The 27,225-nt window shown below is 42.2% G+C and overlaps 1 protein-coding gene across 1 annotated transcript in view; it reads right to left on the bottom strand.

The window, feature by feature from the left end:
* Nucleotides 1-23,289: 23,289 nt before the first annotated feature.
* Nucleotides 23,290-27,225, bottom strand: part of anos1a (anosmin 1a) — a 36,788-nt gene continuing 32,852 nt past the window's right edge. The window contains exons 13-14 of the mRNA XM_087836572.1: nt 24,673-24,814; nt 23,290-23,742 (exon numbers count right to left, since the gene is read on the bottom strand). Of these exons, the coding sequence (XP_087692698.1) occupies nt 23,693-23,742; nt 24,673-24,814 (192 nt within the window). The 3' untranslated portion in view covers nt 23,290-23,692. The remainder of the gene's footprint in view (nt 23,743-24,672; nt 24,815-27,225) is intronic.

The raw sequence follows: 27,225 nt of genomic DNA, 5'->3' as shown, positions 1-27,225 counted from the left end.
CCTGCCATTAATTAATTCTTCGATCTTAAATATGATCAACCTATCTCTAATAATCGGCTATGTACCACAGGCCTTCAAGGTGGCTGCAGTTAAACCTTTACTCAAAAAGCCATCTCTAGACCCAGCAGTCTTAGCTAATTATAGGCCAATCTCCAACCTTCCTTTCATATCAAACATCCTTGAAAGAGTAGTTGTCAAACAGCTAAAAGATCATCTGCAGAGGAATGGTTTATTTGAAGAGTTTCAGTCAGGTTTCAGAGCTCATCACAGCACAGAAACAGCTTTAGTGAAGGTTACAAATGATCTTCTTATGGCCTCTGACAGTGGACTCATCTCTGTGCTCGTCCTTCTTGACCTTAGTGCAGCATTCGATACTGTTGACCATAATATCCTATTAGAGCGATTAGAACATGCTGTAGGTATTACAGGTATTGCACTGCAGTGGTTTGTATCATATCTATCTAATAGACTCCAGTTTATGCATGTAAATGGAGAGTCCTCTTCACACACTGAGGTTAATTATGGAGTTCCACAGGGTTCAGTGCTAGGACCAATTCTGTTTACATTATACATGCTTCCCTTAGGCAGCATCATTAGAAGACATAGCATACATTTTCACTGCTATGCAGATGACACCCAGCTCTATCTGTCCATGAAGCCAGATAACACACACCAATTAGTTAAACTGCAGGAATGTCTTAAAGACATAAAGACTTGTATGGCCACTAACTTTCTGCTTCTTAACTCAGATAAAACTGAGGTCATTGTACTCGGCGCTGAAAAGCTTAGAAATATGGTATCTAACCAGATTCTTACTCTGGATGGCATTACCTTGGCCTCCAGTAACACTGTGAGGAAACTTGGAGTCATTTTTGACCAGGATATGTCCTTCAACGCACATATTAAACAAATATGTAAGACTGCGTTCTTCCATTTGCGCAACATCTCTAAAATTAGAAATATCCTGTCTCAGAGTGACGCTGAAAAACTAGTTCATGCATTTATTACTTCCAGGCTGGATGACTGCAATTCATTATTATCAGGAAGTCCTAAAAACTCCCTGAAAAGCCTTCAGCTAATCCAAAATGCTGCAGCAAGAGTCCTGACAGGGACTAGAAAGAGAGAGCATATTTCTCCTGTTTTGGCTTCCCTTCATTGGCTTCCTGTTAAATCCAGAATTGAATTCAAAATCCTGCTCCTCACATACAAGGTCTTAAATAATCAGGCCCCATCTTATCTTAATGACCTTGTAGTACCATATTACGCTAGTAGAGCACTTCGCTCTCCCTCTGCAGGCCTACTTGTTGTTCCTAGAGTATTTAAAAGTAGAATGGGAGGGAGAGCCTTCAGTTTTCAGGCCCCTCTTCTGTGGAACCAGCTTCCAGTTTGGATTCGGGAGACAGACACTATCTCTACTTTTAGGATTAGGCTTAAAACTTTCCTTTTTGCTAAAGCATATAGTTAGGGCTGGACCAGGTGACCCTGAATCCTCCCTTAGTTATGCTGCAATAGATGTAGGCTGCCGGGGGATTCCCATGATGCATTGAGTTTTTCCTTTCCAGTCACCTTTCTCACTCACTATGTGTTAACAGACCTCTCTGCATTGAATCATATCTGTTATTAACCTCTGTCTCTCTTCCACAGCATGTCTTTTATCCTGTCTTCCTTCTCTCACCCCAACCGGTCGCAGCAGATGGCCGCCCCTCCCTGAGCCTGGTTCTGCCGGAGGTTTCTTCCTGTTAAAAGGGAGTTTTTCCTTCCCACTGTCGCCAAAGTGCTTGCTCATAGGGGGTCATATGATTGTTGGGCTTTTCTCTGTATCTATGAAGCGCCTTGAGGCGACATTTGTTGTGATTTGGCGCTATATAAATAAAATTGAATTGAATTGAAATTGAATTGAACTCGGGTGGAGCCAGGTAGCAGATCACAATGACACGTTTGAAGTAATGAAACGATGTTTGTTTGTTTTTCACTGTGAAAGAATATTGAAACTATCGGATACTGGGAACGCCGGGTCAGCTGGCAGAGACACTCGAGCGCTCTATGGGGGAAGGAGAGAAAGTAGTGGTTAGGGCACGCTGAGAGGGAAGACGGGGTCGGAGAGCGTACTTATCACACGCTTACTTATAGGACAGGAGTGCGTGGAGCTGGTGATGGATATCCAGAGGAGACGAACTCAGGAAGGCAAACTGATGAGCATGGAAGGGGTCCTCGGGAAGTTTGGTGGTGTCAAATTATGATATTATTTTATGCCATGTTAGACTCCTAATTAAAGATTGTGAATTATTATGTAGTTTTAGTTTGCATTATGCTCCTGAATTAGAAGAAGGTGATAACTATTACATTTGGTAAACTGATTAGCATTACATTAGACTGCTGATTTATTGTGAATGAATGATATTGTTTTATGATGCATTATACTGCTGAGTTATAAGAAAATATTGTTCACAGAAAGTCATCGTCTCATTTGTCTGATTAGAAGAGAACAGAGCATACTGCCCCATCTCAGCAGGAGCAGATAAACAGGGAGCCAAGGTCGTAGCTTAGGCGCTGTGTGAGAAAGAATGTGAATGTTTAGGCTCTGATGATTAGGTGGGGGCCACTAGAGGCTATAAGAGTTTGATCAAGGCTCCACCATTTTGAGATTTGATGCTGTCTGCTGTATGGTGTCCATCTCCCACGTGTGTATTCATTAAATCATCGTTTGACTCAACCCGGCCGGACCAGTGTGGTTATTTTTGGTTTTCCTCCTGTATCCATCCCCAATATTTGAATCCGTAACAGTGGCCAGGGAAAACGAGGCAAGCTGGAGGAAGGAAGACAGGCACAACTGACACTTTACTACCTGTGGGTGAGACGACACTTTGACACCAGACGGCTGATGATGCTCCACAGGTGTGTCGGGGAGCCTCGAGGATCACTGCCCAAAAAAGAGAAACACATCCAGCTCCTACATGGAGCTTTTTGAGGTCTCTGAGACACAGTGGACCTACAGTGAAAATGAGCCTCATCATCAGGTAGATGAACGTGCAGCGTGATTCAGTCAGCAGCAGCTCGTTTGGATGGACCTTAACATCGTTGGCCTGATAGACTTTCTAGAAAGTCAGACTCAGATTAATGTGTCTCATGTGGAAAGCTGTCCTGCTTGTCCTGATATAGAAGTGTGTGCGATGGAGGTGACATGCAAAGGAAATGCACGGCTTAAATGAAGGTTAGCTGTGTAACTGTAGAGACATTAATCACAGGAGGTTGTGTTGACGGTGCGTTCATACACCAACCAGTGACAGTGTTATTGGTGTCAGCAGTGCAAACTTTAATATTCAGTAGAATATTAAATTCCTTTTTTAAATTCAACGCAATGTACAGAAAATATATCTGATCAAAACAAAACATCCACCTTTTGTGACACTGATTGAAAAAGAATACATGTGACTCGCTATGTCAGCAGCATCTTTTCCTACAAGACGCACACGCTTCACCTGCTATCAGCCCAGAATCTCATGAATGTGACAAACAGTGAAGTCACTCGTGCACTAACGACTGTGTAGAGAAACCATTCCCTCCCACGCACACGTGTAAGAGCGTGTGCAACAACTAAGGCGTCATTTAGAGTTTTTAATCTTTTCATTGAAATAGAAAAACAAGCTGTGAAAAAACAGACAAGATGGTGTTACGCTCGTTTGATTTCATGCAATGCTTCAAAGCAACAAAACAAACGAGTGTTTTAGGTCATTCTTTCCCATTTCAGGAAACTTTCACCGGGATAATTTTCCCACCAGGTAGCGCAGCATCAGCAGCAGGTGCTGTTAAACATTCCCAAAGGGCATTTAGAGTATCATTCAGGTCAGGAAGCAGGAAGCAGGGATTGATTGTGTTCCTGAGATATAATGTTTCATATGAGTCACATACAGAAGACCCTTTTTTAGCCTTTAATGTACAAATACTGTACATATAAATATTTTTCGTCCCGCTGCTTGTTGTTGTAACCTGACTTTATTTGTTTATTTGTTTATTTATAAGGAACCCCATTAGCTTCCACAACAGTGGTTGCTAGTCTTTCTGGGACCCAAACCATCAAATACCACCGAATAAAATGTTACACAATGAGTTGGATGCAAAATATCCATAGTATTTAATCAACACAGAGAACCTGAAATATTACATATAAGTCTGATATAAGTGTTTTACTTTTTTTAAACTTGCAAAATGAAGGTTCAAAGGATCAGTTATCATCCATATGCAGTAAGAAACTATGAAACAGTGACTTTACAGTCTTCTTCTAACATGCCTCATTCACTCTTTCATTCATAGATAAACAGTGTGAAAAGAAAGACAGCTCGTCTCTGGGTAATTCATGGATTTGAGCCCAACTACAAATTCTTAAAGCAGGAAAATCGTCTTCACTCCATCGTTTCCTTCGGAGGGCACTGTATGTACAACTGAGCCTCCATATTCACAGTGTCACTAACCACATGTGCCTCACTCTGGTTTGGTTTTGTCATGGTTCACAACAAGACTAAAAAGCTGCACATGCATAAGCTGAGGCAGTCTGAAACTATTAGACTATTAACACTACATAGAAATAAAAATATAAATAAACAAAATGATCTTTGCTAAAAACAAACAAATGCGTCTCTGCTGCTTGAGAATCATGCTCGGTTTTAACACTGTTACAGCAGAAGGGTTGAAATTCAGTGTAGAGCCCATGAACACCAAGAACATGTGGTCTGTCAGAGCACACAATGTTAAAAGGTTACTTTTATAGCAAATGTTACACCGCTGAAATGATGGGCCAACTCATCTCCCGTGCAACATATTTATTTTTTACAGAAAACTGTAAAGACAGAAAAATGTCTGATTAATCCGTTCTTTCGGCGCGCAGGCCGTACGCTGCCTCTTCACCGCTGACACGACTTCTAGTGTTGACAACATTACTTTATACAAGCATCTTATACAGTTTCATATTCATATGCACCACTTCTGTAAACTGGTTAAATCACACAAATACATTTTACTATAGGCATGAATAACATAGTGAACTCTCATTAGTTTTATCTTGTTTTTACTACTGTTTTAATCTATTTATGAACGTGTCTTCTTAACTGCATTTAATAAACTAGATCTCTTTCAAATAAACATTTTTCTTAACATATTTTTATAGCATTCACTCTTCATGAACTAAACATAAAGCAACTTACATTTCTCTTATTGTACAAAACATATTAAGTGTGGCTTTAACCCAAAAATACACCTGCAATGAACTCACAAGCTTTAGGTACAGTCTAACACTTGGATCGGCACAGGCTAACAACTGGACCAACTTGGAAATTAGCTCTTTAGCTTAACATTCACCACAAACAAGACATTTATCATTAATCGCCACTGCTGTCTGTCACTTTTAGACCTCTGTTTTATATTACCAACCATGTCTGATTAATCAGTTCTTTCGGCGCGCAGGCCGTCCGCTGCCTCTTCACCGCTGACACTACTTCTTCTAGTGTAGCGTCAGCTACCCAGTGTTGCCAACTCCTCAGTAAGGAAAATCGCTATTGGCTGTCCTAAAAGTCGCTAGAAGTTGCTAAATGACGTCATCACCTAATTTGCATAATTGGTCATGCTAATGTAATTGTAACCTACGCTACTGGAGAGAGAAATAACATCGTGGACGAGACATAAAGTGAGCAAAAAACGTCCTAAATGCATTTAGAATTTATTTAGAACTACAAATTAAATTTCTTTTAGCAATTATTGTTTTTTGTAATGTCTTTCACGTCTTTTTTTAGCGACTTTTTTTTAGAAAAAAAGTTGCTAGGGGGTCTGAAAACTCGCTAAATATAGCGCTAAGTTGGCAACACTGCAGCTACCGATGCGTACAGGACTGAGCGCCCTCTGCTGGTGGAACTTATACAACAGTAAAACTGACATTACAGTGGCCTTACTAAAAGACAATGTCTCTGTTTTTAGTTGATGCTTGAACCAAAGCAAAGGCTGCAAACTGCTGTAGTGGGATCTGAACCACAGCAGATGCTGATGTGTTTGACTTCAATCACGAGTCAGCATTCGATCTGTACATTAATGGAGTTTTACCATGTATGTATATTTATATTTCATGAGAGCATGCGTGTGTTTCCAGGGTAATATCGGCAGTCACAGTTTTTGTCCCTCTTCATTGCTGAACTATGTGTTCACCTCCGTCTCGTCACACATCCACACACACACTCGCTCTCCAGGTCAGAACCATGAAAGGCATCCGCAGCCTGCAGCAGTTTGGAAGAGCTCCCACATACTGACAGCAGAATTAGGTCAGAGCGTGCATGTGGCGACAGGGAGATGCAGATGTATGCGCACACGAGTCAATACAGCAGTGCAGTAACACAAAAACAAAAAACATGAAAGAGACTTGATCAAAACTCGTGGCCCTCGGGGTTTTCTGTTACACAGAAAGGCACGATTCTAATAAAGACCAAACAGCTTTCTTTTGATTCAGAAATAAAGCAAAGCTTCACAATCGTTTGTTTTCTCTGAACATGCTGATGTTATGCTTCTTTGGATTTAATCCCGTTTTAATCTGCATGCAGTTGCTGACTTCAGAGATGACAGGAGACACATTCAGACTGTTTAGATGGATGTTGTGTGCTGGTGTTTGGACTCCTCATGATTTCATTTGGCTGAAGATGCAAAGGTTGAAAGTTCATTCAGAGGCCCAGCTCGCTCAGTCTGCACCCACAGACTTCAGTCTTTACAGTCAGGTTTCTCTGCTTTTAATGGTTTTACGCTCCTTATACAATATAAAGCACCGTGAGGCGACTGACATTGAGACTTGGTGCTATATAAATACACTTAGAGCTGACCTGGACCTTTAGTAACTATGTGTGGCTTTTTAAGGGCAGGTACGTATGTATCCGAGCAGTAATTACTGCATATTTGTAGTGTTTCTTCAAGATTTGAAGGTACAATATCAGGATGCAGCCCGTGTGAGCCAAAGTAGTCCATTTACTTTGGAATTCTGAGAATATAACATTCCAGTTTCTGGAGAAGTTCCTGAAGAAGATCACAGAAAGCTGGTTTTGTTGGACAGATCTGGCCTCGGGAGGCTGGATTAAAACAGGAGGCTTGCAGCAGAGATGAGGAGCAGTCCAACACTGATGAACACAAAACAGTGAAGCCCAGGACACGGTTCAAGCAGGAACCTGGTGATTATTTGGGATTATAGATTAATGAACTAAATACACAGCTTATCTGATCATCTGTATTAACATTAAATCAATGCCTTACAGCTTATACTCTGAAACTGATGCTTACTTGGTGTTTGCTACCTGGAACCTTTAAAAAGTACCCAGGATGCTCGGGGACTCTTTTGGTCCGAACACGCTTCAGAGGAAACACAGGTGGGTCAGCACAGGCCTCCTGCTCGAACATTTCTGATTATCCAAAATAAAACTTTGTCAAAGCTTCAAAATATAGAACTATTGCTCTGAAATTTTAGCTTTATAAATCAAATATTTAAAACTGGTCCCCTGACCCAGCTCTAGGCCTTTGCTTCACACACTGAAGTCTGATGTTTGACCATGAATATCTCAAAAACTCTTAAAGATGAAAGCCTGAAATTTTCACTTGCCTTTCTCACCATCAGAATTGATCCAGATCTGTAATTTGGGACCTACATGTCAAAAATATCTGAGTATTAGCTTGCTAATCTATTAAAAGTGGGCAATTTCTGAATGGTACATACTTGTATTTCACAATAATGCAAAAATAAAGCAGTTCAGGAAGAGACAACCAGGAGCTGGTTCTAACTAGAGATGGCACGATACCACTTTTTTTATGTCCGATACCGATACCGATATCATAAATTTGGATATCTGCCGATACCGATATGAATCCGATATAGTGTGTTTTTTAATCAATAAAACTTTTTTTTAATATCTTGCTGCATTTTGTATAAGTTTATACTCAAGTTTAAATAAATAACAACACTAAAGCTATTCTGTTATACCTGTATGTAAAAAATACAACAAAATATTTCATAGTTCAGCAACACTGATCAATCTAATAAACTTAAACCTGCTCCATCCTCCCTATTCTGGTATTTTAAAGAGTACTTAGCAGAAATATCAAGCAACCTGACTAATAGGGTTGCAAACTCCCAGCAAAAAAAAAAAAAGGGAAGCACCCTCCAGCTCATGATGCTTAATCGATGTAATCAAATTTAATTTGATGCAGGGGGGAAAATGCACAGAAATAAATTATTTTTCAATAATAATTAAATAGATTCAACATCTTTCTTCTACAGAATTGCAGACTGCACAGATGGTATCTTCCCAAAGGAAAAAGTACTATAGCTTACTAGGGTATATTAGACTTAACAGTTACTATATACAGTAATGGACTTCTATATATTTTACATCAGATTAAAACTTTGGGTGTAAGAGTCAGATAATTATTTATTAAAAGCTAGATATTTTAAATGAGAATAAGAAAGAAAAGTATGTCTTTGTGCCCCCTTTTCCCTGTTCATGCCCTATCGGCCCCCCTGGCTAGATCCGCCCCTGCACAGTTACCAGCCTTCAGCTACGTAGAAAACGATCCTGGTGTAGAAAGTAATATTAAATAAATTCTAACAACAGCTTATCAAGCTTAATAGTGCTGCTGTTGTTCAGCCGCTGGTTTCCTCTTTCTGGTGAGAAGTGGGCCAAAAACTAAGAAGAGAGACGGACTCGCGACAGAAAAGACGATCAGCTGATCATTAAGCGGTTTCACGATTGAAGTAGCAGCAGGAGAGAGAGAGAGAGAGAGAGGCAGTCGCTCCATATATCGGTTGTTAAGCTTAACACTAAAATGCTTTACAAACATTCAGAGATGAACTTACACACTTGCTTTACTTCTCTCTGGGAAAACTTCCTCGGAGATGAAATGCTGGTTTGCTAGCAAGGCTACAAATACACACAGCCGCTCTATCACGTGACGCATACTGCTGCGACGTGCTACGGTTATGAGCCGAGTTACGCCGTGTCGCAAGTTTTGTGAGGCGCTTTTTTGATATTTAATGGATCGGATTACATTTTTTATTTCTCGCCGATATCCGATCCAGTAATTTGGGTCAGTATCGGACCGATACCGATACGTAATATCGGATCGGTCCATCTCTAGTTCTAACTGCTTTAATAGCCCAGACTTTGAGCCATAAAGGCTACTTAGTTTCAGTTTTGTAGAACATTTGTTTGACTCTTGTTCAGAAGTGTGAGTTAGTCGCACGTCTTCACTGACGCTGCTGTTTGTACTGAACATATCGAGCCCACCACTCTTCACCATTTAACTCTCAGATTTGGTGAAACTATAGCAGAATTTAGTTTTCTTGAATATTTCAAACATTTATTGGATGTGAAGTAAATCTTAAACTTCTGTGTAGCTTTGTGAATTTGTTTGAAGATCATTGAAAATAGGGAAATGTAAGGCCTTTTGATATTTGTTCATTAGCACAAACTTAGCTTAGCACAGATTTAGCTGTCAGAACATTTTGACGTGTATCTCAGAGCAGAGAGAACTAAAATAGATACTTTTTTCCTGAAGGGCAGCGTGAGGAGGAGAACAGATTAACTGCTGGAGTAGAAACAATGTGACCAAAGTGTTTTTCAGCTGTTGCACCACTGCCTACATTTGCAGTGTAAACTGCAGAAGCTTCATGTTGCACCTAACCATAGTTACGATGCCACTGATCCCTTCTCCCACTTTCTTTCATTTCTTGGTCTGGATGCCGTGAACACCTCAGATGTCTCGGTGGTTCTGCTTCCAAACCCCAGCAGGAGACTGAATTTATCATACGTCTGTGATGATTTAATTAAAAATGTGATGACATGAGACATCTGCAAAACATTACCAAATACTGTCAAACTAATCAAAATAATTCTGTTCCTGGACAGATTTTTGTCCAAGTAAAAATACTTGGACTCTCTCTCCCCCAATCAGTCTGGTTTCAAACAGCAACATAGCACTGGCACAGCGTCAACTAAAGTTTTAATTGATGTTGTGGAAGCTTTGTGTTACGGTTTGGAGGAGGAATCTGTAGACAGGGAGACGGGGTTAAATACAACGCACAAAGGAAACACACTTAACTGGACTTGCAGTAGCTTGGCTTCACTAACGCGTGGTAGACAACGATCCAGCAACGAACAGCACCTCCTCGAAGTATTCCTTCCACCGCCTGATGATTTTCTCAGTCGAAGTCAGCAGCGCTCCACCCGCACCATACACAGTGCAGGTAGAGCACCGTTTTCGAGTCGCCTAACGGTTTGCCAGAATCTCATCAAGGCAGCCCGAAAGTCTTTTTCCATGGCCTCTCCAAACTCCTCCCACACTCGAGGTTTGGCTTCAACCACCGCCCGAGCCGCATTCCGCTTGGCCTGTCGCTACCTGTCAGCTGCCTCCAAAGTCCCACAGGCTAACCAAGCCCGGTAGGACTCCTTCTTCAGCTTGGTGGCTCCCCTCACCTCAGGTGTCCACCATTTGGTAAGGGGGTTACCACCACGACAGGCACCAAGTGCCTTGCGGCCGCAGCTCTGTGAAGCAAATTCGGCAACAGTGCTGAACATGGTCCATTCGGCCTCAATGTCCCCAGTCTCCCTTGGAATGCTGTTGAAGCTCTGCTGGACGTGTGAGTTGAAGATCTCGCAGACTGGGATGTTTCAAGCACACCCTTACTGTACGTTTGGGTGCGCCAGGTCTGTCCAGCGTCCTCCCCCGCCACCTGATCCAACTCACCACCAGGTGGTGATCAGTTGACAGCTCAGCCCCTCTCTTTACCCGAGTGTCCAGAACATATGGTCGCAGGTCTGGTGATACGATTACACACAGGAAGGCCAGCTCTGTTCTGCTCTGTTCTGGGATGCACCCTGGACCCAGTACAGGTGGTGGGAGACAGAAGGACTCTGGCCAAAATAACATCTCTGATGGACAGAGTCTCCCAGCCCATGCATGTAGATGTTGCTGAACTGCAGAGCTGCTTCAGTGACAGACTGCTGCATCCTCGATGCATGAAGGAGCGTTTCTGCAGCTCCTTCCTCCCTGCAGCTGTCAGACTGTACGATCAGAACTGCTCCCAACAAACACAGATGTTTACATCAATGCTGTAACTGCAATAAGTTAATCAACCGATTCACACTACAACCTGGGTTTGCCTCTTATCTGTAGTTAATTTTATTTAGTTTAATAACTGTACAGTACTCTCTGTTTATAGTAACCACTGTCCTTAATGTAAATATGTAAGAAAAATTGTGTATGTTTCTGTTCTGTGTCCTGTTTGTTGTATATGTGTCTTTCTGGCTGCTGTTACAACCAAATTTCCCCTTGTGGGACAATTAAAGGATTATTCTATTCTATTCTATTCTATTCTATTCTAAAATCGATCAAGGACCTGTGGCCTAGAGCATCCTGGTGCCACGTGCACTTATATTCACTCTTATGTTTGAACATGGTGTTTGTTATGGCCAAACTGTGGCTTGCACAGAAGTCCAATAACAAAACACAGCTCGGGTTCAGATCCGGGAGTTCGTTCCTCCCAATCACGCCCTTCCAGGTCTCACTGTCATTGCCCACATGAGCGTTGAAGTCTCCCAGTAGGACAACAGTGTCCCCAGGAGGAGCACCCTCCAGTGCCCCACTCAGGGACTCCAAAAAGGCCGAGTACTCTGAACTGCCACTGGGCGCATAAGCACAGACGACAGTCAGGACCCGTTCCCTGACCCGAAGGCGAAGGGAACAAACCCTCTCATCCACTGGGAGAAACCCCAACATACCAGCAGCAACCCGAGGGGATACCAAGATACCCACCCCAGCCCGACGCCTCTCACCAGGGGCAACTCCAGATTGAGACAGAGTCCAGCTCCTCTCCAGGAGACTGGTTCCAGAGCCCAGGCCATGCGTTGAGATGAGCCCGACGATATCTAGCCGGTACCTCTCAACCTCACGCACTAGCTCAGGCTCCTTCCCCACCAGAGAGGTGACATTCCATGTCCCAATTGCCAGTCTTGGTAGCCGGGGATCAGTCCGCCTGGGCCTCTGCTCCTGGCCGCCGCCCGACTCACATTGCACCCGACCCCTACGGTGCCTCCTGTGGGTGGTGGGCATGCAGGGAGATGGGCTCCTGTCCCTTTTTCGGGCTGTGCCCAGCCGGGCCCCATGGACTAAGGCCTGGCCACCAAGAAAAAATAGAAAACAAAAAACAAAAATAGGACTCTAGGGTGGATGGTGGTTATTCAAACAAACAAAAAACAAAGCCAAAGTGAAAACTAGTTGACCCACTAAAGCCTATCTCTGGACAACAGGCAGAATAGTTGTTGCTGTGGTAACAACTAATGTGGATCAACACAAAGAATAAAGAAAGAATAAAAGCCTAACTGCTCTGTTGAGCAAAAGGAAATAAATGAAATCCTGCGCTCACTCGCCTTTTTGTTCAAAACTAAAATTACAGACACTTGATCATGCATGTAGGTGTCAGTCACTAGCTCCTGGCTCTACCACTCAGTGTTCCACAAATACCTCAGTCGGAACTAAATAAGCACACGTCATTAACGACACTTAGCAGGCAAGGAGCTAGCAGCACTCTGCAGCCCAGATCCTATAAATGTGTCAGCAGCCAATCGTCTTTCCAACCTTTCGGAAGAGTGAAGACTGAAGAAATAGCAGCCTTCCTTTTTGGTAAATGGTAAATGGACTGGTTCTTATATAGCTGAGCACTCAAAGCACTTTACACAACTTGCCTCGTTCATCCATTCACACAAACACTTTTTTCAAAGTGTCTGGTCTAATTCATGACCTACAGCTTTGAGATAAGATTCTGGACTCATCCGCTCACTGTGTGAAAAACAACAAAAGGCTCCGGTCTTCCTCCAACACCACAGTGTTTGGGATTTTCACATAGCAGTAAATCAGCCTTAGAAGACTTAATCTGGTGTTGGGTCGACATGCAGAGGTGTCTGCTCTCTTTCTCAGTGCTGGATAATTGTGTTGATCCCACAGGACCTGATCAGTGTTGGATCAAACATGTAACACTCAGAATCAGGAAACATGCTGAGCAGCATTTCAAGTCCCCGTCATAGGGATCCTGACAGGATTACAGGAAGCAACTACTTTTTTTCAGTAGTGTATTATTCAAAATCACATTTGGTTTCCCTCCTCGTTACATGTTCTCAACACTCTCTTAGCTATTTTTCACAGTCCATCTGCTCAACACTTCGTGTGGAGGAAACAGTTCATGATGGAGTTTATTGTATTTAACTAAGAGCTTTGTTAGATGTTTGGATTTCTACTTTTCTACTTCAGTTTCTAATTCTGTACTTCTACTTATTCATTCAAGTGTTTGACACTGGATTAAAGAAATGAAATACTTAAACAATGTGAATGTACATAAGGATCAGTTAATCCAGGGTTGCTGTGGTTCAAACTGATGGCCAAAGCTAAAGCTAGCTAAAGCTATGCACAGTCTGTCACTGTTGTTGAAGCTCTGCACAAAAGCAGATGCGCTACCCCAACACCATCACCTGAGCTACATGCAAATAATAATGACTTTGTCCTCCGGTCACTCAGTTCAGGTTTTCCAGAGCACTGATATATTGATTGGGGTTGAATGCAGACTGACAGAGGTCAGCGTTCATTCACGGTGCGTTGCTTTAATCCAACAGCGGCACTGCCAGTACATTTTGATGATCATGGCTGGGCCACGAATTGCTGCATAAGTGCAGGTCTGAGAAGGCAAAAAGATCCTGCAGGAGAGGGAAAATATAGAAAAAGTAAAATAGAAATACATTTTGAAAAGATGCACTTTACTGATACAACCATGAAATTAAACCATTCTGCACCTCCCTACTGATCAACAATAACAAGCCTAATTCGGCTTTTTTATTTTCATCGATTGATAAATGATTTATTTAACTGAACTGGTTTCAGCAGATAAGTATAATACATTTGCATTTTTCTACCAAAACAAAGTTTCCAATATTAGATGTTATATCCTAGTAATTTATCGAGCACTGCCTCACATCCTGATGAAATCACAATTCTCGCCTGTCATTTCTAAAAAAAATTCTTCATCAGTTAAAGTCTTGACACCAGCGGTGAAGAAAAATAACTTGGATTCATTAAGACTCACAGTCCTTATGATAAGTATCAATCAGGGTTCAGAACCAATCAGAGCACAGAAAAAGCTCTTACTAGCATCATGACCTGAGGATCCTCATGGGGTCAAAACTAATGATGCCATTAACTGTTGGATGTCTCAGAAATTTTTAGGACGGCAAAGAAACAGGACGCAAACAAAAACATTTTATCATACATTTCTCTGAAAGCCTTGGCACGATTAGTGACCCATCTTGACTCTGAGAAATTGATCCACACGTTCGTATCAAGTAGGTGAGATTATTGCCATGCTCTATTTGCAGGGGTCTCCAAATCATTAGTCACAATACCACAACCAGAATCTTTACAGGTCCATTTGACTGGAGCACTGAATGTAATATAGAATAACCCTGAAAATTCTTCTTTTAGTCAGCAAAGCTCTCAGTGGTTTGGCCCCCAGTACACCTCGGACATGCTCACTGTCTACAACCAGTCAGACCCCTCAGCTCATCGGGTTCAGATCTGTTCCCAGAACCGGATCTCAGTCAGCGGAGGTTAGCTTTCACTAAGCTAAGCTAATAAGCTAAGCTAAGCTAAGCTAATAAGCTAAGCTAAGCTAAGCTAAGCTAATAAGCTAAGCTAAGCTAATAAGCTTTCACTTATTGTGCTGCTGTTCTTTAGAACAAGCTGCCTGCTGACCTGACATCAGTTACATCTGTACGTAGATTTAGAAAAACAGAGTCAAACGCATTCACACAGGCCTGCACTCAGTAGGTGTTATTGCTGCTTTCATTGGCTTCAGACATTGTAAACCTAAACTTTTTTCTGTGTTAAACACGTTGAGTTTTCATGTAATGAAATGTTCAATATGAATAAAATCGTCATTGTCAGGTTGCTCTGATAGCTGTCTTTAGTCTGTGGGGGTTTCTGGGTCCGCTGGTTCTTGTTTTCCTCTTCACAGACTCTCTGTGGGGTCCAGGTCAGGCGAGTTGACCAGACAGTCAAGCAAAGCCTTCTGTGCTAGTCGTGGCACTGTGGGGAGGCTCTACGTAGGTCCTGCTGGAAAAGAAATCAGCGTCTTCACAAAGCTAGTGAGCAGATAGAAGCATGAAGAGGCAGACACCAGCAGAGGGTCACTCCTCCTCCACACTCGAGATTTCTAAATGAAAAGAAAAATTTACTTTGATTTGAAAAGAGGACTTTGGACCAGTTCTTTTTCTCCATAAACTCAACCTCAATCTAGAGGATTAGTTCCTGCTTAGTTCAAACGCTCCCCAGCGAGGTCGAAGGAACCTGAAGCTGCTCTTCAGATGTCCGTGTGTTATGGAGGGGTGGGACTCATTGTCCATGATTACCAGCAGTCTTGTCCACGTTCTGTCACTGATCGTCTCCTCCGGGGTTTCGAGCTCTGTGCCAACAGCAGACTGGGCCTTCCTGATGAGTTTGTTTGCGTCCTTTGCTTTGATGGCTGCATAAACACAGCGGGAACAAATCAGAGATAATGAGACAGGGGAAGGAAAGCTTACACAAGGTACGAAGACTTCCAAAATAAGACAGGAAACATGACAAACAAAGGCTACGTTCACACTGCAGGTCTTGATGCTCAATTCCGATTTTTTGATCAAATCCGATTTTTCTGTCTGCTCGTTCACACTACAAATAAAATGCGACAGCAAACGCGCTCTAGTGTGAACGCTCAAAGCGGCCGCATGCGCAAAAGAAGACGTCACACACAACGCGCTCTGTTTAGACCCAGAGCAAACAGTATTGTTTGACTGATGGCCTTAATATAAAGACTTCGGACTTCACGTTTCCCAATTTTTGCTTTAAGTTATTTTGTTATTTACATACAGATTATACAGTACAAATAAAATGTTCACGTTTCTCCAACGTTGTCTTCCCAACAGTTTCACTGGATGTCCAGGAAGCGTTCACGATGTCTTCTCCGACGCTGATAATCGGCGTCTGTCTTGTGTCGGTGACGTAAAAGACGGATTTAATGTGACATGACCATCAAACAGCAGTCGCTTTCTAAAACATCGGATATGTATCGGATTCAGAACCACATACGAAAGTGACCCAGATCGGATTTGTGCCGTTCACACTGTCACACCATGATGGATATGGGTCGCATAGGGTCAGAAAAATCGGATTTGATGTGCTTTTGCCTGCAGTGTGAACGTAGCCAAAGAGACAGAAACCCAAACTCAAGACACACAAACTTGATGCAATAAGCACATGTTCAAGTTCAAGGAGACTGGAGTATTTAAAAGTAGAATGGGAGGGAGAGCCTTCAGTTTTCAGGCCCCTCTTCTGTGGAACCAGCTTCCAGTTTGGATTCAGGAGACAGACACTATCTCTACTTTTAAGATTAGGCTTCAAACTTTCCTTTTTTCTAAAGCATATAGTTAGGGCTGGACCAGGTGATCCTGAATCCTCCCTTAGTTATGCTGCAATAGATGTAGGCTGCCGGGGATTCCCATGATGCATTGAGTTTTTCCTTTCCAGTCACCTTTCTCACTCACTATGTATTAACAGACCTCTCTGTATTGAATCATATCTGTTATTAATCTCTGTCTCTCTTCCACAGCATGTCTTTATCCTGTCTTCCTTCTCTCACCCCAACCAATCACAGCAGATGGCCCCGCCCCTCCCTGAGCCTGGTTCTGCCGGAGGTTTCTTCCTGTTAAAAGGGAGTTTTTCCTTCCCACTGTCGCCAAAGTGCTGCTCATAGGGGGTCATATGATTGTTGGGTTTTTCTCTGTATCTATGAAGCGCCTTGAGGAGACTTTTGTTGTGATTTGGCGCTATATAAATAAAATTGAATATAAAATTGAATTGAATTAAAGGGAACCTTAAGCAACCTAAAGTCATCGAACATATTACGAGGTAACAACAAGAAAAGTCATAAGCAGAAGGAAACAAAACTACACCAATAGAAACTATAGATAAAAACAATAATGAGTTAACAAGATTCAAAACAGAACTCGTAGACTTTGTGTACAACTAAAGACAACTGATACCAGTCTCTTTCCATTTATTGACGGGAAAGTCAGAGGCTCACCCCAACAAACACAGAGTCACACAGCTTGTATCCATAGTTGTTACAGTTACTGCAAAAACACATCATTAATCTGTGATTGTATCTCTCCAGTGTGCTGTGAACGCTTCTTATCCCACGAAAACTGAATATTTTCAGAATATTAGAAGGGAGAGGAGCTTCCCGATGTGATGTGACACATCTGATCAGGGTTATTATTATAACATTGTTATAACAGGTTATTATTACATTCACAGTAAATGTTTCTTTAAAAGCTTTAATAAGAAGCGTTGAGAACTATCTACATGTACATGTGTCTTTATAAGGACTGTTGTAAGCTCAGTAAATCAAATGTAATTATTCTCTTAATAAATGACTGTTTTTATGTCGTATTTTAAGGTAACGCAGTGATTGTTTATCCCCTCGCCTGCCTCTGAGGTCTCTCTCTGGCTCCAGTTTTGCTTATTTCGTTTTTTGTTAACTGCATAACAGACGCTGGAACAGATAAACAGATAAACAGGATGGCAGAGGACGTCGGTAGGCAGCGCCGTCAAATTATATTTCTATTTCAAGGTCTTCCCACTCATTAAGAGCAAAGAATTCATTATCAAATCTCTTTGTGTTGCTGTGTCCTTGTGCGCAGTTCAGTAAATACAGACACGGCGTTAGCACCAAAGCAGCGCCGCCTCTCATATCATCAGTAAAAGCACGGTGTGTGGAGGGCTGAACTATTGCTTTCCCACATTACGAGCTAGATATTATCGTTAATTCTGGTTGTCTACACCATCATAAAACACTAAATGAACTGAATGGAATAAATGTGTCCAACAGATGTGTGCAATCAAAGTTCTAATCAAAAGGACGCATTTGTAACAAACATATAAGCATAAAACATGCTGATGCTCCCACACAGCAGGTGATCATCTCATTCCAGTTCCTTTAAAAACACGCTCCACACGCTCCTTTTCAGGGCAAAAATAACGTGTTGCCTTTCATGTTTAACACATCAAAAGTTTCAATTTATTCTTCCTGAACAAGTTCTCTTAACCAAAGCCAATCTCTGTGTTTGAGGGGGGGGGCTCTTCTGAACTCTCACACTGTGCAAGAGATGTTGTGCAAATTCAAAAGCGCCCACTGCCATCTCCACTCGCTCTCATGCACAATCACTGCTTAAAGTGAAAAACACATTTTCTGTGTAAAGTTTCCACAAACATTATGAAACACACAAAGTACACCATGTGTTTAATGAAGTCTAACTGCTATAAGTTCATTCAGTGATACAGTGAAACATTTTAATGTCCCACAGTACAAATTTGGTGTCATGGAGAATCTGATCCACACAATAATCCAAAAATAATCCACAATGGCTCCTAAAATAAGGACTAAGATTATGTTTTCAAGGACAATCTCTTTGTTTGACAGGAAGGAAAGAAACCTTACGAGGCTAAGACGGGGAGGTGGGGAGAGAAAGAGAAAATGTTTAAGCATCCAAACAGGATTACAAGATACATACAAATGACAACGAGACGTCAAAGTCATCATAGGTGACCAGTCCTAATCTGTTTTGGAGAAACAGACATTTTTGGAAAGAAATACAAACAATGTTACATATTCTGATAGAATTGATTAGAGGCAGGACTAGGGTCGTGGTCGTCACTTCATGTGACTTAATGTGTGTCACTGACCTCCTACATCAGGTGATTCCACAACTGCTGGTCCCACTATGAAGGTTTCCTATTATTTGATGGTTTGAATGACCTTTCTACTAGTGCATTTAGGCTCAAAGGAGGTCAGGGTCATAAAAATGGTCAAATATAGTATAAAGAAAGCCAGTGTTGGGAAGGTTACTTTTAAAATGTATTCCATTACAGAATACAGAATACATGCCCCAAAATGTATTCTGTAACGTATTCCGTTACGTTACTCAATGAGAGTAACGTATTCTGAATACTTTGGATTACTTAATATATTATCATGCTGTTTACAACTACATGAATGTACTATTGCTGTGATTTATTACTGTTACTGAAGGTCCGCGGCTCCGAACCGTAGTAAAGGGACCTCTGGCTAATACGGTGGGTTCTGTGTCGGCTCGTAGCCGAAAACTAGCTTTACTTTGTTGTCTGGGTCAACTTTGCTAGCAGAGACAGAGAGAGGCGTTGAAAGGCTGCTCCAACAGAACTTATTGTTTCAGAGGAAAACACGAACACGGTGTACAGTCGAGTCTTAATAGCTTACTTACAGCTGGGCTCGTCAGGCTCTCTTCTTGGCTGCAGTGGTTATTATTATATTTACATGCTTCCAGCTCCCGTTTCTGCTCGATGACAGCTCGTACTTTTCCTTTTTCTCCCTCCCTCGCTCACAGACACATAACGGGTATGGCAGTCCATTCTCCCTGCAGCACGGACTACACTGCCCATGATGCTACATTCTTTAGAGCTATACCTGTAGCATTCTGCCTATTAGCTTAGCACAACAACAACAGGCGCTCTCTCACCCAGGAAACACGCAGAGAGAGCGGCGCCCTGTAACCATGGCAACCGTAACGCTGCCTGGAACAACAGAACGTAGCTGTCAAACAAAACCCAAACAGTCCTGACCCGCCACAATATGAAACAGAGAAGTACCACCGTGTAATCCATTTATTTCAACAAAGTAACTGTATTCTAAATACCACCTTTTTAAACGGTAACTGTAACGGAATACAGTTACTCATATTTTGTATTTTAAATACGTAACGGCGGTACATGTATTCCGTTACTCCCCAACACTGAAGAAAGCAATGAACTACACTTGTGTAAGTGTTAACGTTAGATAATGGAAACATGAACACAAAGCCAGCTGCACAGAGAGACTTTAAAGTGATTCTGCTTTAAAAACATCAACAGGTACAAACTCAGGCTGCAGCCTGACTGCTTATAATAATAATAATAATAATAATAATGGATTGCATTTATAAAGCGCTTTTCAGGGCCCTCAAAGCGCTTTACAATGCCATTATTCATTCACTCTCACACACTGGTGGAGGCAGCTACAGTTGTAGCCACAGCTGCCCAGACAGACAGAAGCGAGGCTGCCATATCGCACCATCGGCCCCTCTGGCCAACACCAGTAGGCGGTAGGTGAAGTGTCTTGCCCAAGAACACGACGACCGAGACTGTCCGAGCCGGGGCTCGAACCGGCAACCTTCCGGTTATAAGACGAACTGCCAACTCTTTGAGCCACGATCGCCCATATTCACGCTGTAGACTGCACATCAATTTCCTCCCTTACCACTTGAACTGAAATCAGCTGATTGGAGCTCAAGTGGAGTCGATAAACATGATGGCACACTGACTAACAAGTCCAAGGAACTGAGCTGTTAGCAATCAGTTCGCTACAGATTATTAGTTAAGGAGGAATAATTGCTTCAACAAAACTCTGACTCTTTGTTAACCTGCCTACAGCGCTGAAGACCTGTGATTGTTCTTAGTGTCTTCAATCACTGATGAACAGTAAGCTAGCTAGCTTTTATAGAACTTTTTATAGCCTCTGTCCCCTATTCTATTTTATTCTATTCTATTCTATTCTAGAGTAAAAAAGTGATTTTCCAGACTAAATAAAGATCTTCTAAATTAGTGAGATGGCATTTCCGTCCAAGCTTATAGGTTATGTGCTTTAAGGTGCACACTTGAGAGTTATACCAGGGAGTCAAGTACTTCCATTTGATGCTTTCTTTTTCAGAGGAGCCACAGTATCCAGAGTCATACAGTGTGAGGATGTTATTACTAAGATAACTGAGTGTACACAGTAGCTGCTCTGGGCTGTGTTGCACATGGTATTGATGAAATTAGCAGTGGAGGACTTATGTCCTTAGATGTAGTTACAGCACTTTCCAAAGACATCTGCTGTAGTGACAAGTGTTCAGCACTGTTGTGTGATCCGTTGTTGTAGAGTAGGCCATTTACCAGGCCCATTCAAGCCCAGTTTATAAGTGCTCAGGCCACGGGAATCCAAATCAGCTGAATGGTTGGAATTAATTAATAATGGAACAAAATAAATCATTAATTTACTGCTGGGTGAGCCTGTGTCACCCCTGAAACTGTAGCTGTGCACACTCCACACAAGCTGCTAACTGAACTAAGAAACAATGTCCAGAGCTGACGATAAATGCATTTAATTTAATTCATTTATTATTTATTTCTTTTACACATTAACAGGATTCAGGTTGTATCCACAAAACATATACGCATGTGTAACCAGGCATGTTTTTAAAGAGCATCACAAGACACTTCAGTGCTTTTCATTAACATGTTTAACACGTTTTTGTTTTCCACACAAACACATTTGATTCATGTCTGTTATCTTTTCCCTGGCAGTTCGTTTATCATGTAAAAGTGTAACAAACTAGGAAAGAATCGCATGTCAGATCATTTCTGTGTCCTTTCTGCATTATAGTTGTACACACTGTTGTTTGTTGTTCTGCATGTGGCTGCTCCAGTCACTCAGATTAAAGCACATGTATATAGATTAACGATAAACATGTATATGGATCGAAAGCAGCCCATTGAGGTGGTTCGGGCATCTGACAAGGATGCCTCCTGAGCGCCTCCTGGGTGAGGTGTTTCGGGCATGTCCCACCGGGAGGAGGCCCCGGGGCAGACCCAGGACACGCTGGAGAGATTATATCTATAAAATAGATGGATGGATCTATTTTTTCTTGTTCTTATACAACAAAACAACTAAACTAACTGTAAACTTCTCCCTCTGGTTGGTTAATGTTATGTTCCTTCCTCTAACAAGCCCGGGTTTCATTGTATATAAATTAAAAGCTTAAAATGATAAGCGGAAGAAGATGGATGGATTAACACAACAACAAATACATACATGTGTAGCACGTTCTCCAAAGGGTGACATGATGGTGACGAGTTGCATCTTTTTTATTGTTTATGGTCTGAACTATGATAAATATTCTTCATAGCCTTAAACCAACCTCCTGTGTTTGTCTCTGCGGCTCTGTTCACTGTGGTAACCGTAAAGCAAACATGCTCTTATGGTCTGTATGCAGCCATCTGTAGCACAGCTTCATCATGGAAATCAACTGTATTTGAGGTTTGTTAACATACAGCAGCTCATCCTGAACAACAGAACCACATCTGCAGTACAACATTAGTTTTCTCATAGTTTTGTTTCTGTCCACATGAATAAGTCTTGGTTACACTTCTCATGGATAAATACAGAAAAAAGAAACCTGTACATGGGTACAGCACGCATCTGTAGTTAAAACCATCTTTGCACAGAGAGGTGAACAACTGTGCACACACACATGCAACACAGGTGTAACAGTCCAGGCACAAACATACCACAACCAATAAATAGAGACACACAGTATATACAGCATTGGAGGAGAGAGTGGGAGGAGCTACATGTCATTTATAAAACAACAAATCTTTTTAGAAAATAAGCTTTTAATGGCACCACTCAGTGACACTGACATTAATTTCTATCATTACATGCAAATGTTTCAAAACTGTTGATGCTGCAGAAGAAGAAGAGCTGGGCTTTCACAGCCATGTCACCCGCTGTCACACGTACACACCGTAGTCATGGTGACGTATTACACTGGCCTCTGAAAAGCTGGACACCAGGAGCAAACGATCCTGTTTGAAAGCGGCAAATTCATCCTTACGGGAGAAGGAAGGGTGCAGACACAGACGTGTGTTTGCTTTGTGACTCATGTCTACCTCTGAAATGCAACGTCTTTGATAAAACTAGAGGAACTGATGCCCCAGAAAAAAAAAGTTGGCCAATTTGAAACCTAAAAACAAACATTAGTTATGATTTATTTGCCTCGTGCTGTTTTTACTACTTTAAAATGATGCTAACAGAAGCTGGAGCACTAAGTTAGCATTAAATGATTGTCAGTGTATTTAACTAACGTTGCAGATTTTAGATTCACGTTATTTTCTCACTTTCTTGTTTCCTTGAATTACATTGAGTCCATGTATGAGGGTGAATCAGACCTTAGTGCACCGCAGTAATCTAATCCTGAACTCAAATCCTTACAGGATAAGTTTAAATTAAGATTTAATAATTAATTAATAATTATTATAATAATCCTAATAACCTTAATAATAATTAAGGTTATTAGGATCCAGTTTACTATCAGTGCTTGTTCCTGATGTTAATATATCTTTTTCATCTCTGATGTCATTGTAGACTAAATCCATTTCATGCTTTTATTGTATTTATTTTTTACATATAATTGTAGCAAATAGAAGTAAAAAGAACTGAAAACACAAAGAGAGCTTTTTGTTTATCTTCCTGTTGGTGGAAGTTGTATCCGTACTTTTACTGAAATATGTTGTTTACATGCTTACTTGAGGGTTACGTTCGGTAAAGCTTCGGTCCATTATGGGATACTGCAGGGAGGGATTCATATGTCTGTCAGCTGTCACTTGTTGTCTTGTTGTCACTGACGAGCTGGCATTTGTCAGTTAGCATCGCTGCTCTGCGGCTTCTTCTTTATTGTTTTGGGAGCTCGGTTCATGAGGCCGTCTGGTCTCAGTGTCTGTCAGTGATTGGCTGCTCGGGATGCTTCCTCAGCCTTGATCCTGAATGCAAGCAGGGGTGGGAGAGGTTATATTTTAGTGTTAACATAAAGTTTTGGTTCTGGTTTCAAAAAAGGAAACGTAACTTTTAATAGCACAACGTTGCCATTACAGAACAAGGTGTTGTTTCTCTGCTGCAGCGACGACTCCCAAAGACTATCAGTCTGCTCATAGAGAATACCGTTTCAGGCTTTCCTGGATACAAAACATTTAACTTGTCAGGCAAATTAAAGCGAGCTTTTTCTAGTCTGGTGCAGGCTGCTGATCAACAGCAAAGTGAGGGTCAGGTTTATAACAGTGGTGAGTTATTACTGTCCTGTATGAGCACAGGAAGTGTCACACAGCTAGCTTGGCTCAGGCTAATTGAAGCTCCACTATTGTGCTTTGTGCCTGGATGCTGCTACTGTGTGATAATCGCGCAGGAAAGCTTAAACCCCGATGGCAGCCACACTCATTATATCTCTGCTCCTGTTATATTCATTTTAAGACACCTTCCTGCAGCTTTGGGCATTTTTATTCAAACTCTGGAGGCTAACAGTAGGAGTGAGGCAAACACCGACAGCTGGTGACTACAGAGAATGAAAATACAACATAACGAGGGCGTGTTTGGCACTTTAGCTGTGACGTTATTCAATCAGGCTTTGCTACTTCCCAGTGACAACATATACACATGGATGGACTTCCAGATGTTTCAGGATTTTTTTATTTTTTATTTCAAGTATTTTTGCCTTTTTACATTTGTCTTCACTTACTGACCATGTAGGACACTTAGAAGGATGTTGTGCATCACCAGTCAAGCTAACTGTGACTTTTTGGCCAATATCAGACATTTGCACTGTGTGATGCTCAGAATACACTGACTTTAAAATGTAATTGTGCTTTTACCAAAATGTCCAAACAAAAGATTTTTCTATAAGTGTTTCAACCTCTTACTGTGCAGTAAGGTGCTTTGGTATCCAGGGGTCTGGAAGGTTCTCCTGGTTGTAGGACCTTCACCCTCCGTTGTGATGGCCTGTACCTCCAGCCTGTACAAACTAGCAGGGCGCAGGCCTGACACCACTAGAACATTACCATCCTGAAAGAGAGGAGACAACAAGTCAAGGAAACGTACGAGACAAAGCGTGAAACACTCGTTGTGTGAAAGTGCAGGACGACTAAACCAGGTTTCAGCTCAGGGCCCCTGAGATTTGCCCACAGAAGAAAATCATTTTGAACTTGCATTTAAACTTAGCCTTCATGCAGTATTTGTCTTAAGTATTTCAGTGTACTATCACAAAACTAAGACACTAAGAAATCGATATCAGCAGATGGTGATTTTTGTTGCTTTTCTACATTTAAGATGATCAACTTCTCATTTCAAAGCAGCTCCCAGGCCTGGCAGATCCCCAAAGAAGGCATCCCCTAGAACCAGTAATAACTGTGCGTTACAAAGGTCAAAGACCAGTAATAGGACTGGTAGACAGGCAAGCGGAGATAAGTAGCCCATGGCCTCAATACAGTGGCTGAGGATGCCAAAGAGCGGATGAGCTCAGAAAACTAGGAATTGGAGAGATCAAAGGAAATTTTGGACAATGTAAGAACCTGATAGATGAATGAGGGGAAACCTGAGTCAGGTCGTGATGTGGCTCAACTCTGAACTGTAGCTCAAATGATAGATGGCAGAAGCTGCCAATCTAGTGCTGGAGAAGTGAGCTGCTGTATTTTGGGAAAGAATGTTAGGGAAGAGAGAACCTGGCATCCCGGTGCAAAAAACCTTCTGCTGCATCAGTAAGTAAGGGATAGACACAGAGAACCTGGCATCCCGGTGCAAAAAACCTTCTGCTGCATCAGTAAGTAAGGGATAGACACAGAGAACCTGGCATCCCGGTGCAAAAAACCTTCTGCTGCATTAGTACGTAAGGGATAGACACAGAGAACCTGGCATCCCGGTGCAAAAAACCTTCTGCTGCATCAGTACGTAAGGGATAGACACAGAGAACCTGGCATCCCGGTGCAAAAAACCTTCTGCTGCATCAGTACGTAAGGGATAGACACAGAGAACCTGGCATCCCGGTGCAAAAAACCTTCTGCTGCATCAGTAAGTAAGGGATAGACACAGAGAACCTGGCATCCCGGTGCAAAAAACCTTCTGCTGCATTAGTACGTAAGGGATAGACACAGAGAACCTGGCATCCCGGTGCAAAAAACCTTCTGCTGCATTAGTACGTAAGGGATAGACACAGAGAACCTGGCATCCCGGTGCAAAAAACCTTCTGCTGCATCAGTACGTAAGGGATAGACACAGAGAACCTGGCATCCCGGTGCAAAAAACCTTCTGCTGCATCAGTACGTAAGGGATAGACACAGAGAACCTGGCATCCCGGTGCAAAAAACCTTCTGCTGCATCAGTACGTAAGGGATAGACACAGAGAACCTGGCGTCGCTGCTGATTAGCATCTGAAGATGCATGGAGACTGGCCAGTTCTACAGAAAATTGCTTCTGCATTTTGCGAATGAAAACTTGTTTTCTGGAAACGATAGAAAGATGCACAGAGCTGATCTCCAGAAGGGTTTCCTGCTGCTTTTTGCAATGATAGATGCAGAGAAGCTTGTTGCTGCATTCTGCGACTGAGGGATAGAGAAAGAATCTGGCATCCCAGTTCACTGCTGAAGGGTTCACTGCTGCTATATGAAGGATCAATGCGGAAAAACAAGCAACAGTGGTAGAAAGAACTGCTGCTGCATTTGCAGGATAGAGAGAAGGGAAACTGGCAAACCAGTGCCCCCTCTTTTTTTTTTTTGCAAATGATAGATAGATGCAGAGAACTGGTGGCAGAAAAGCCTACTGGTTTTTGCAAATGACGGATAGAGAAGAACCTGGCATCCCAGTGACAAACTTCTTTACTTGCTCCTGAAGGAGGCATAGAAAACATCAAAGCTGGCATCCTTGTCTAACACAGACAAATGGAGGCAGGCGCACAGAACTGAGCTTGCCCCTGCTACCTGGCACTGATGGGTGGGTGGAGCTACAGTAGCTTTTGCTGTTGGAGGTACAGTTTTGACTTTGGACAGACATTTAGATGTGTGAGGTTACAAAAGTTAGCTTCGAATGCTGGTGGTAGAAGCAGCTGAAACCAGGCCATGGTCCAGTTTGAATCCGTAATGGAAGGATATTTGGGAGACCTTTCGGAAGCGCTGGAATGGCATGGCTTCGGAGTCTGTCGGCTTTTCGACTAACTTGCCCGGTCTGTGGGCCTGTTTCAGAGCAACGTGAGTGGAGCTGTGAGCTTTGCTGGTGGGTGATCTTGTTGAATTTCACGGCGGTGGCGAGTGGCCAGAGTTACTTCATAACTTAGAGTATTCGGCATTTGGTCTCTTTGAAGCGTCGCCATGACGTTGAGAGTTTTTGGGTTTCTTGGATCGCCTGGAGGCAAACCGATGAAGCAGAGCTCTGTAGTTCTTCGTCTGACGTGGTGACGGACAAGAGGGCGACTGTAAGCAAAGGGA

The sequence above is a fragment of the Neolamprologus brichardi genome, chromosome 23 (assembly GCF_056152115.1).
Source record: "Neolamprologus brichardi isolate AB-2024 chromosome 23, ASM5615211v1, whole genome shotgun sequence".
In the NCBI taxonomy this organism is placed as follows: domain Eukaryota; kingdom Metazoa; phylum Chordata; class Actinopteri; order Cichliformes; family Cichlidae; genus Neolamprologus; species Neolamprologus brichardi.
The sequence above is the reverse complement of the archived record's forward strand: the minus strand, read 5'-3'. Positions and strand labels throughout refer to the sequence as shown.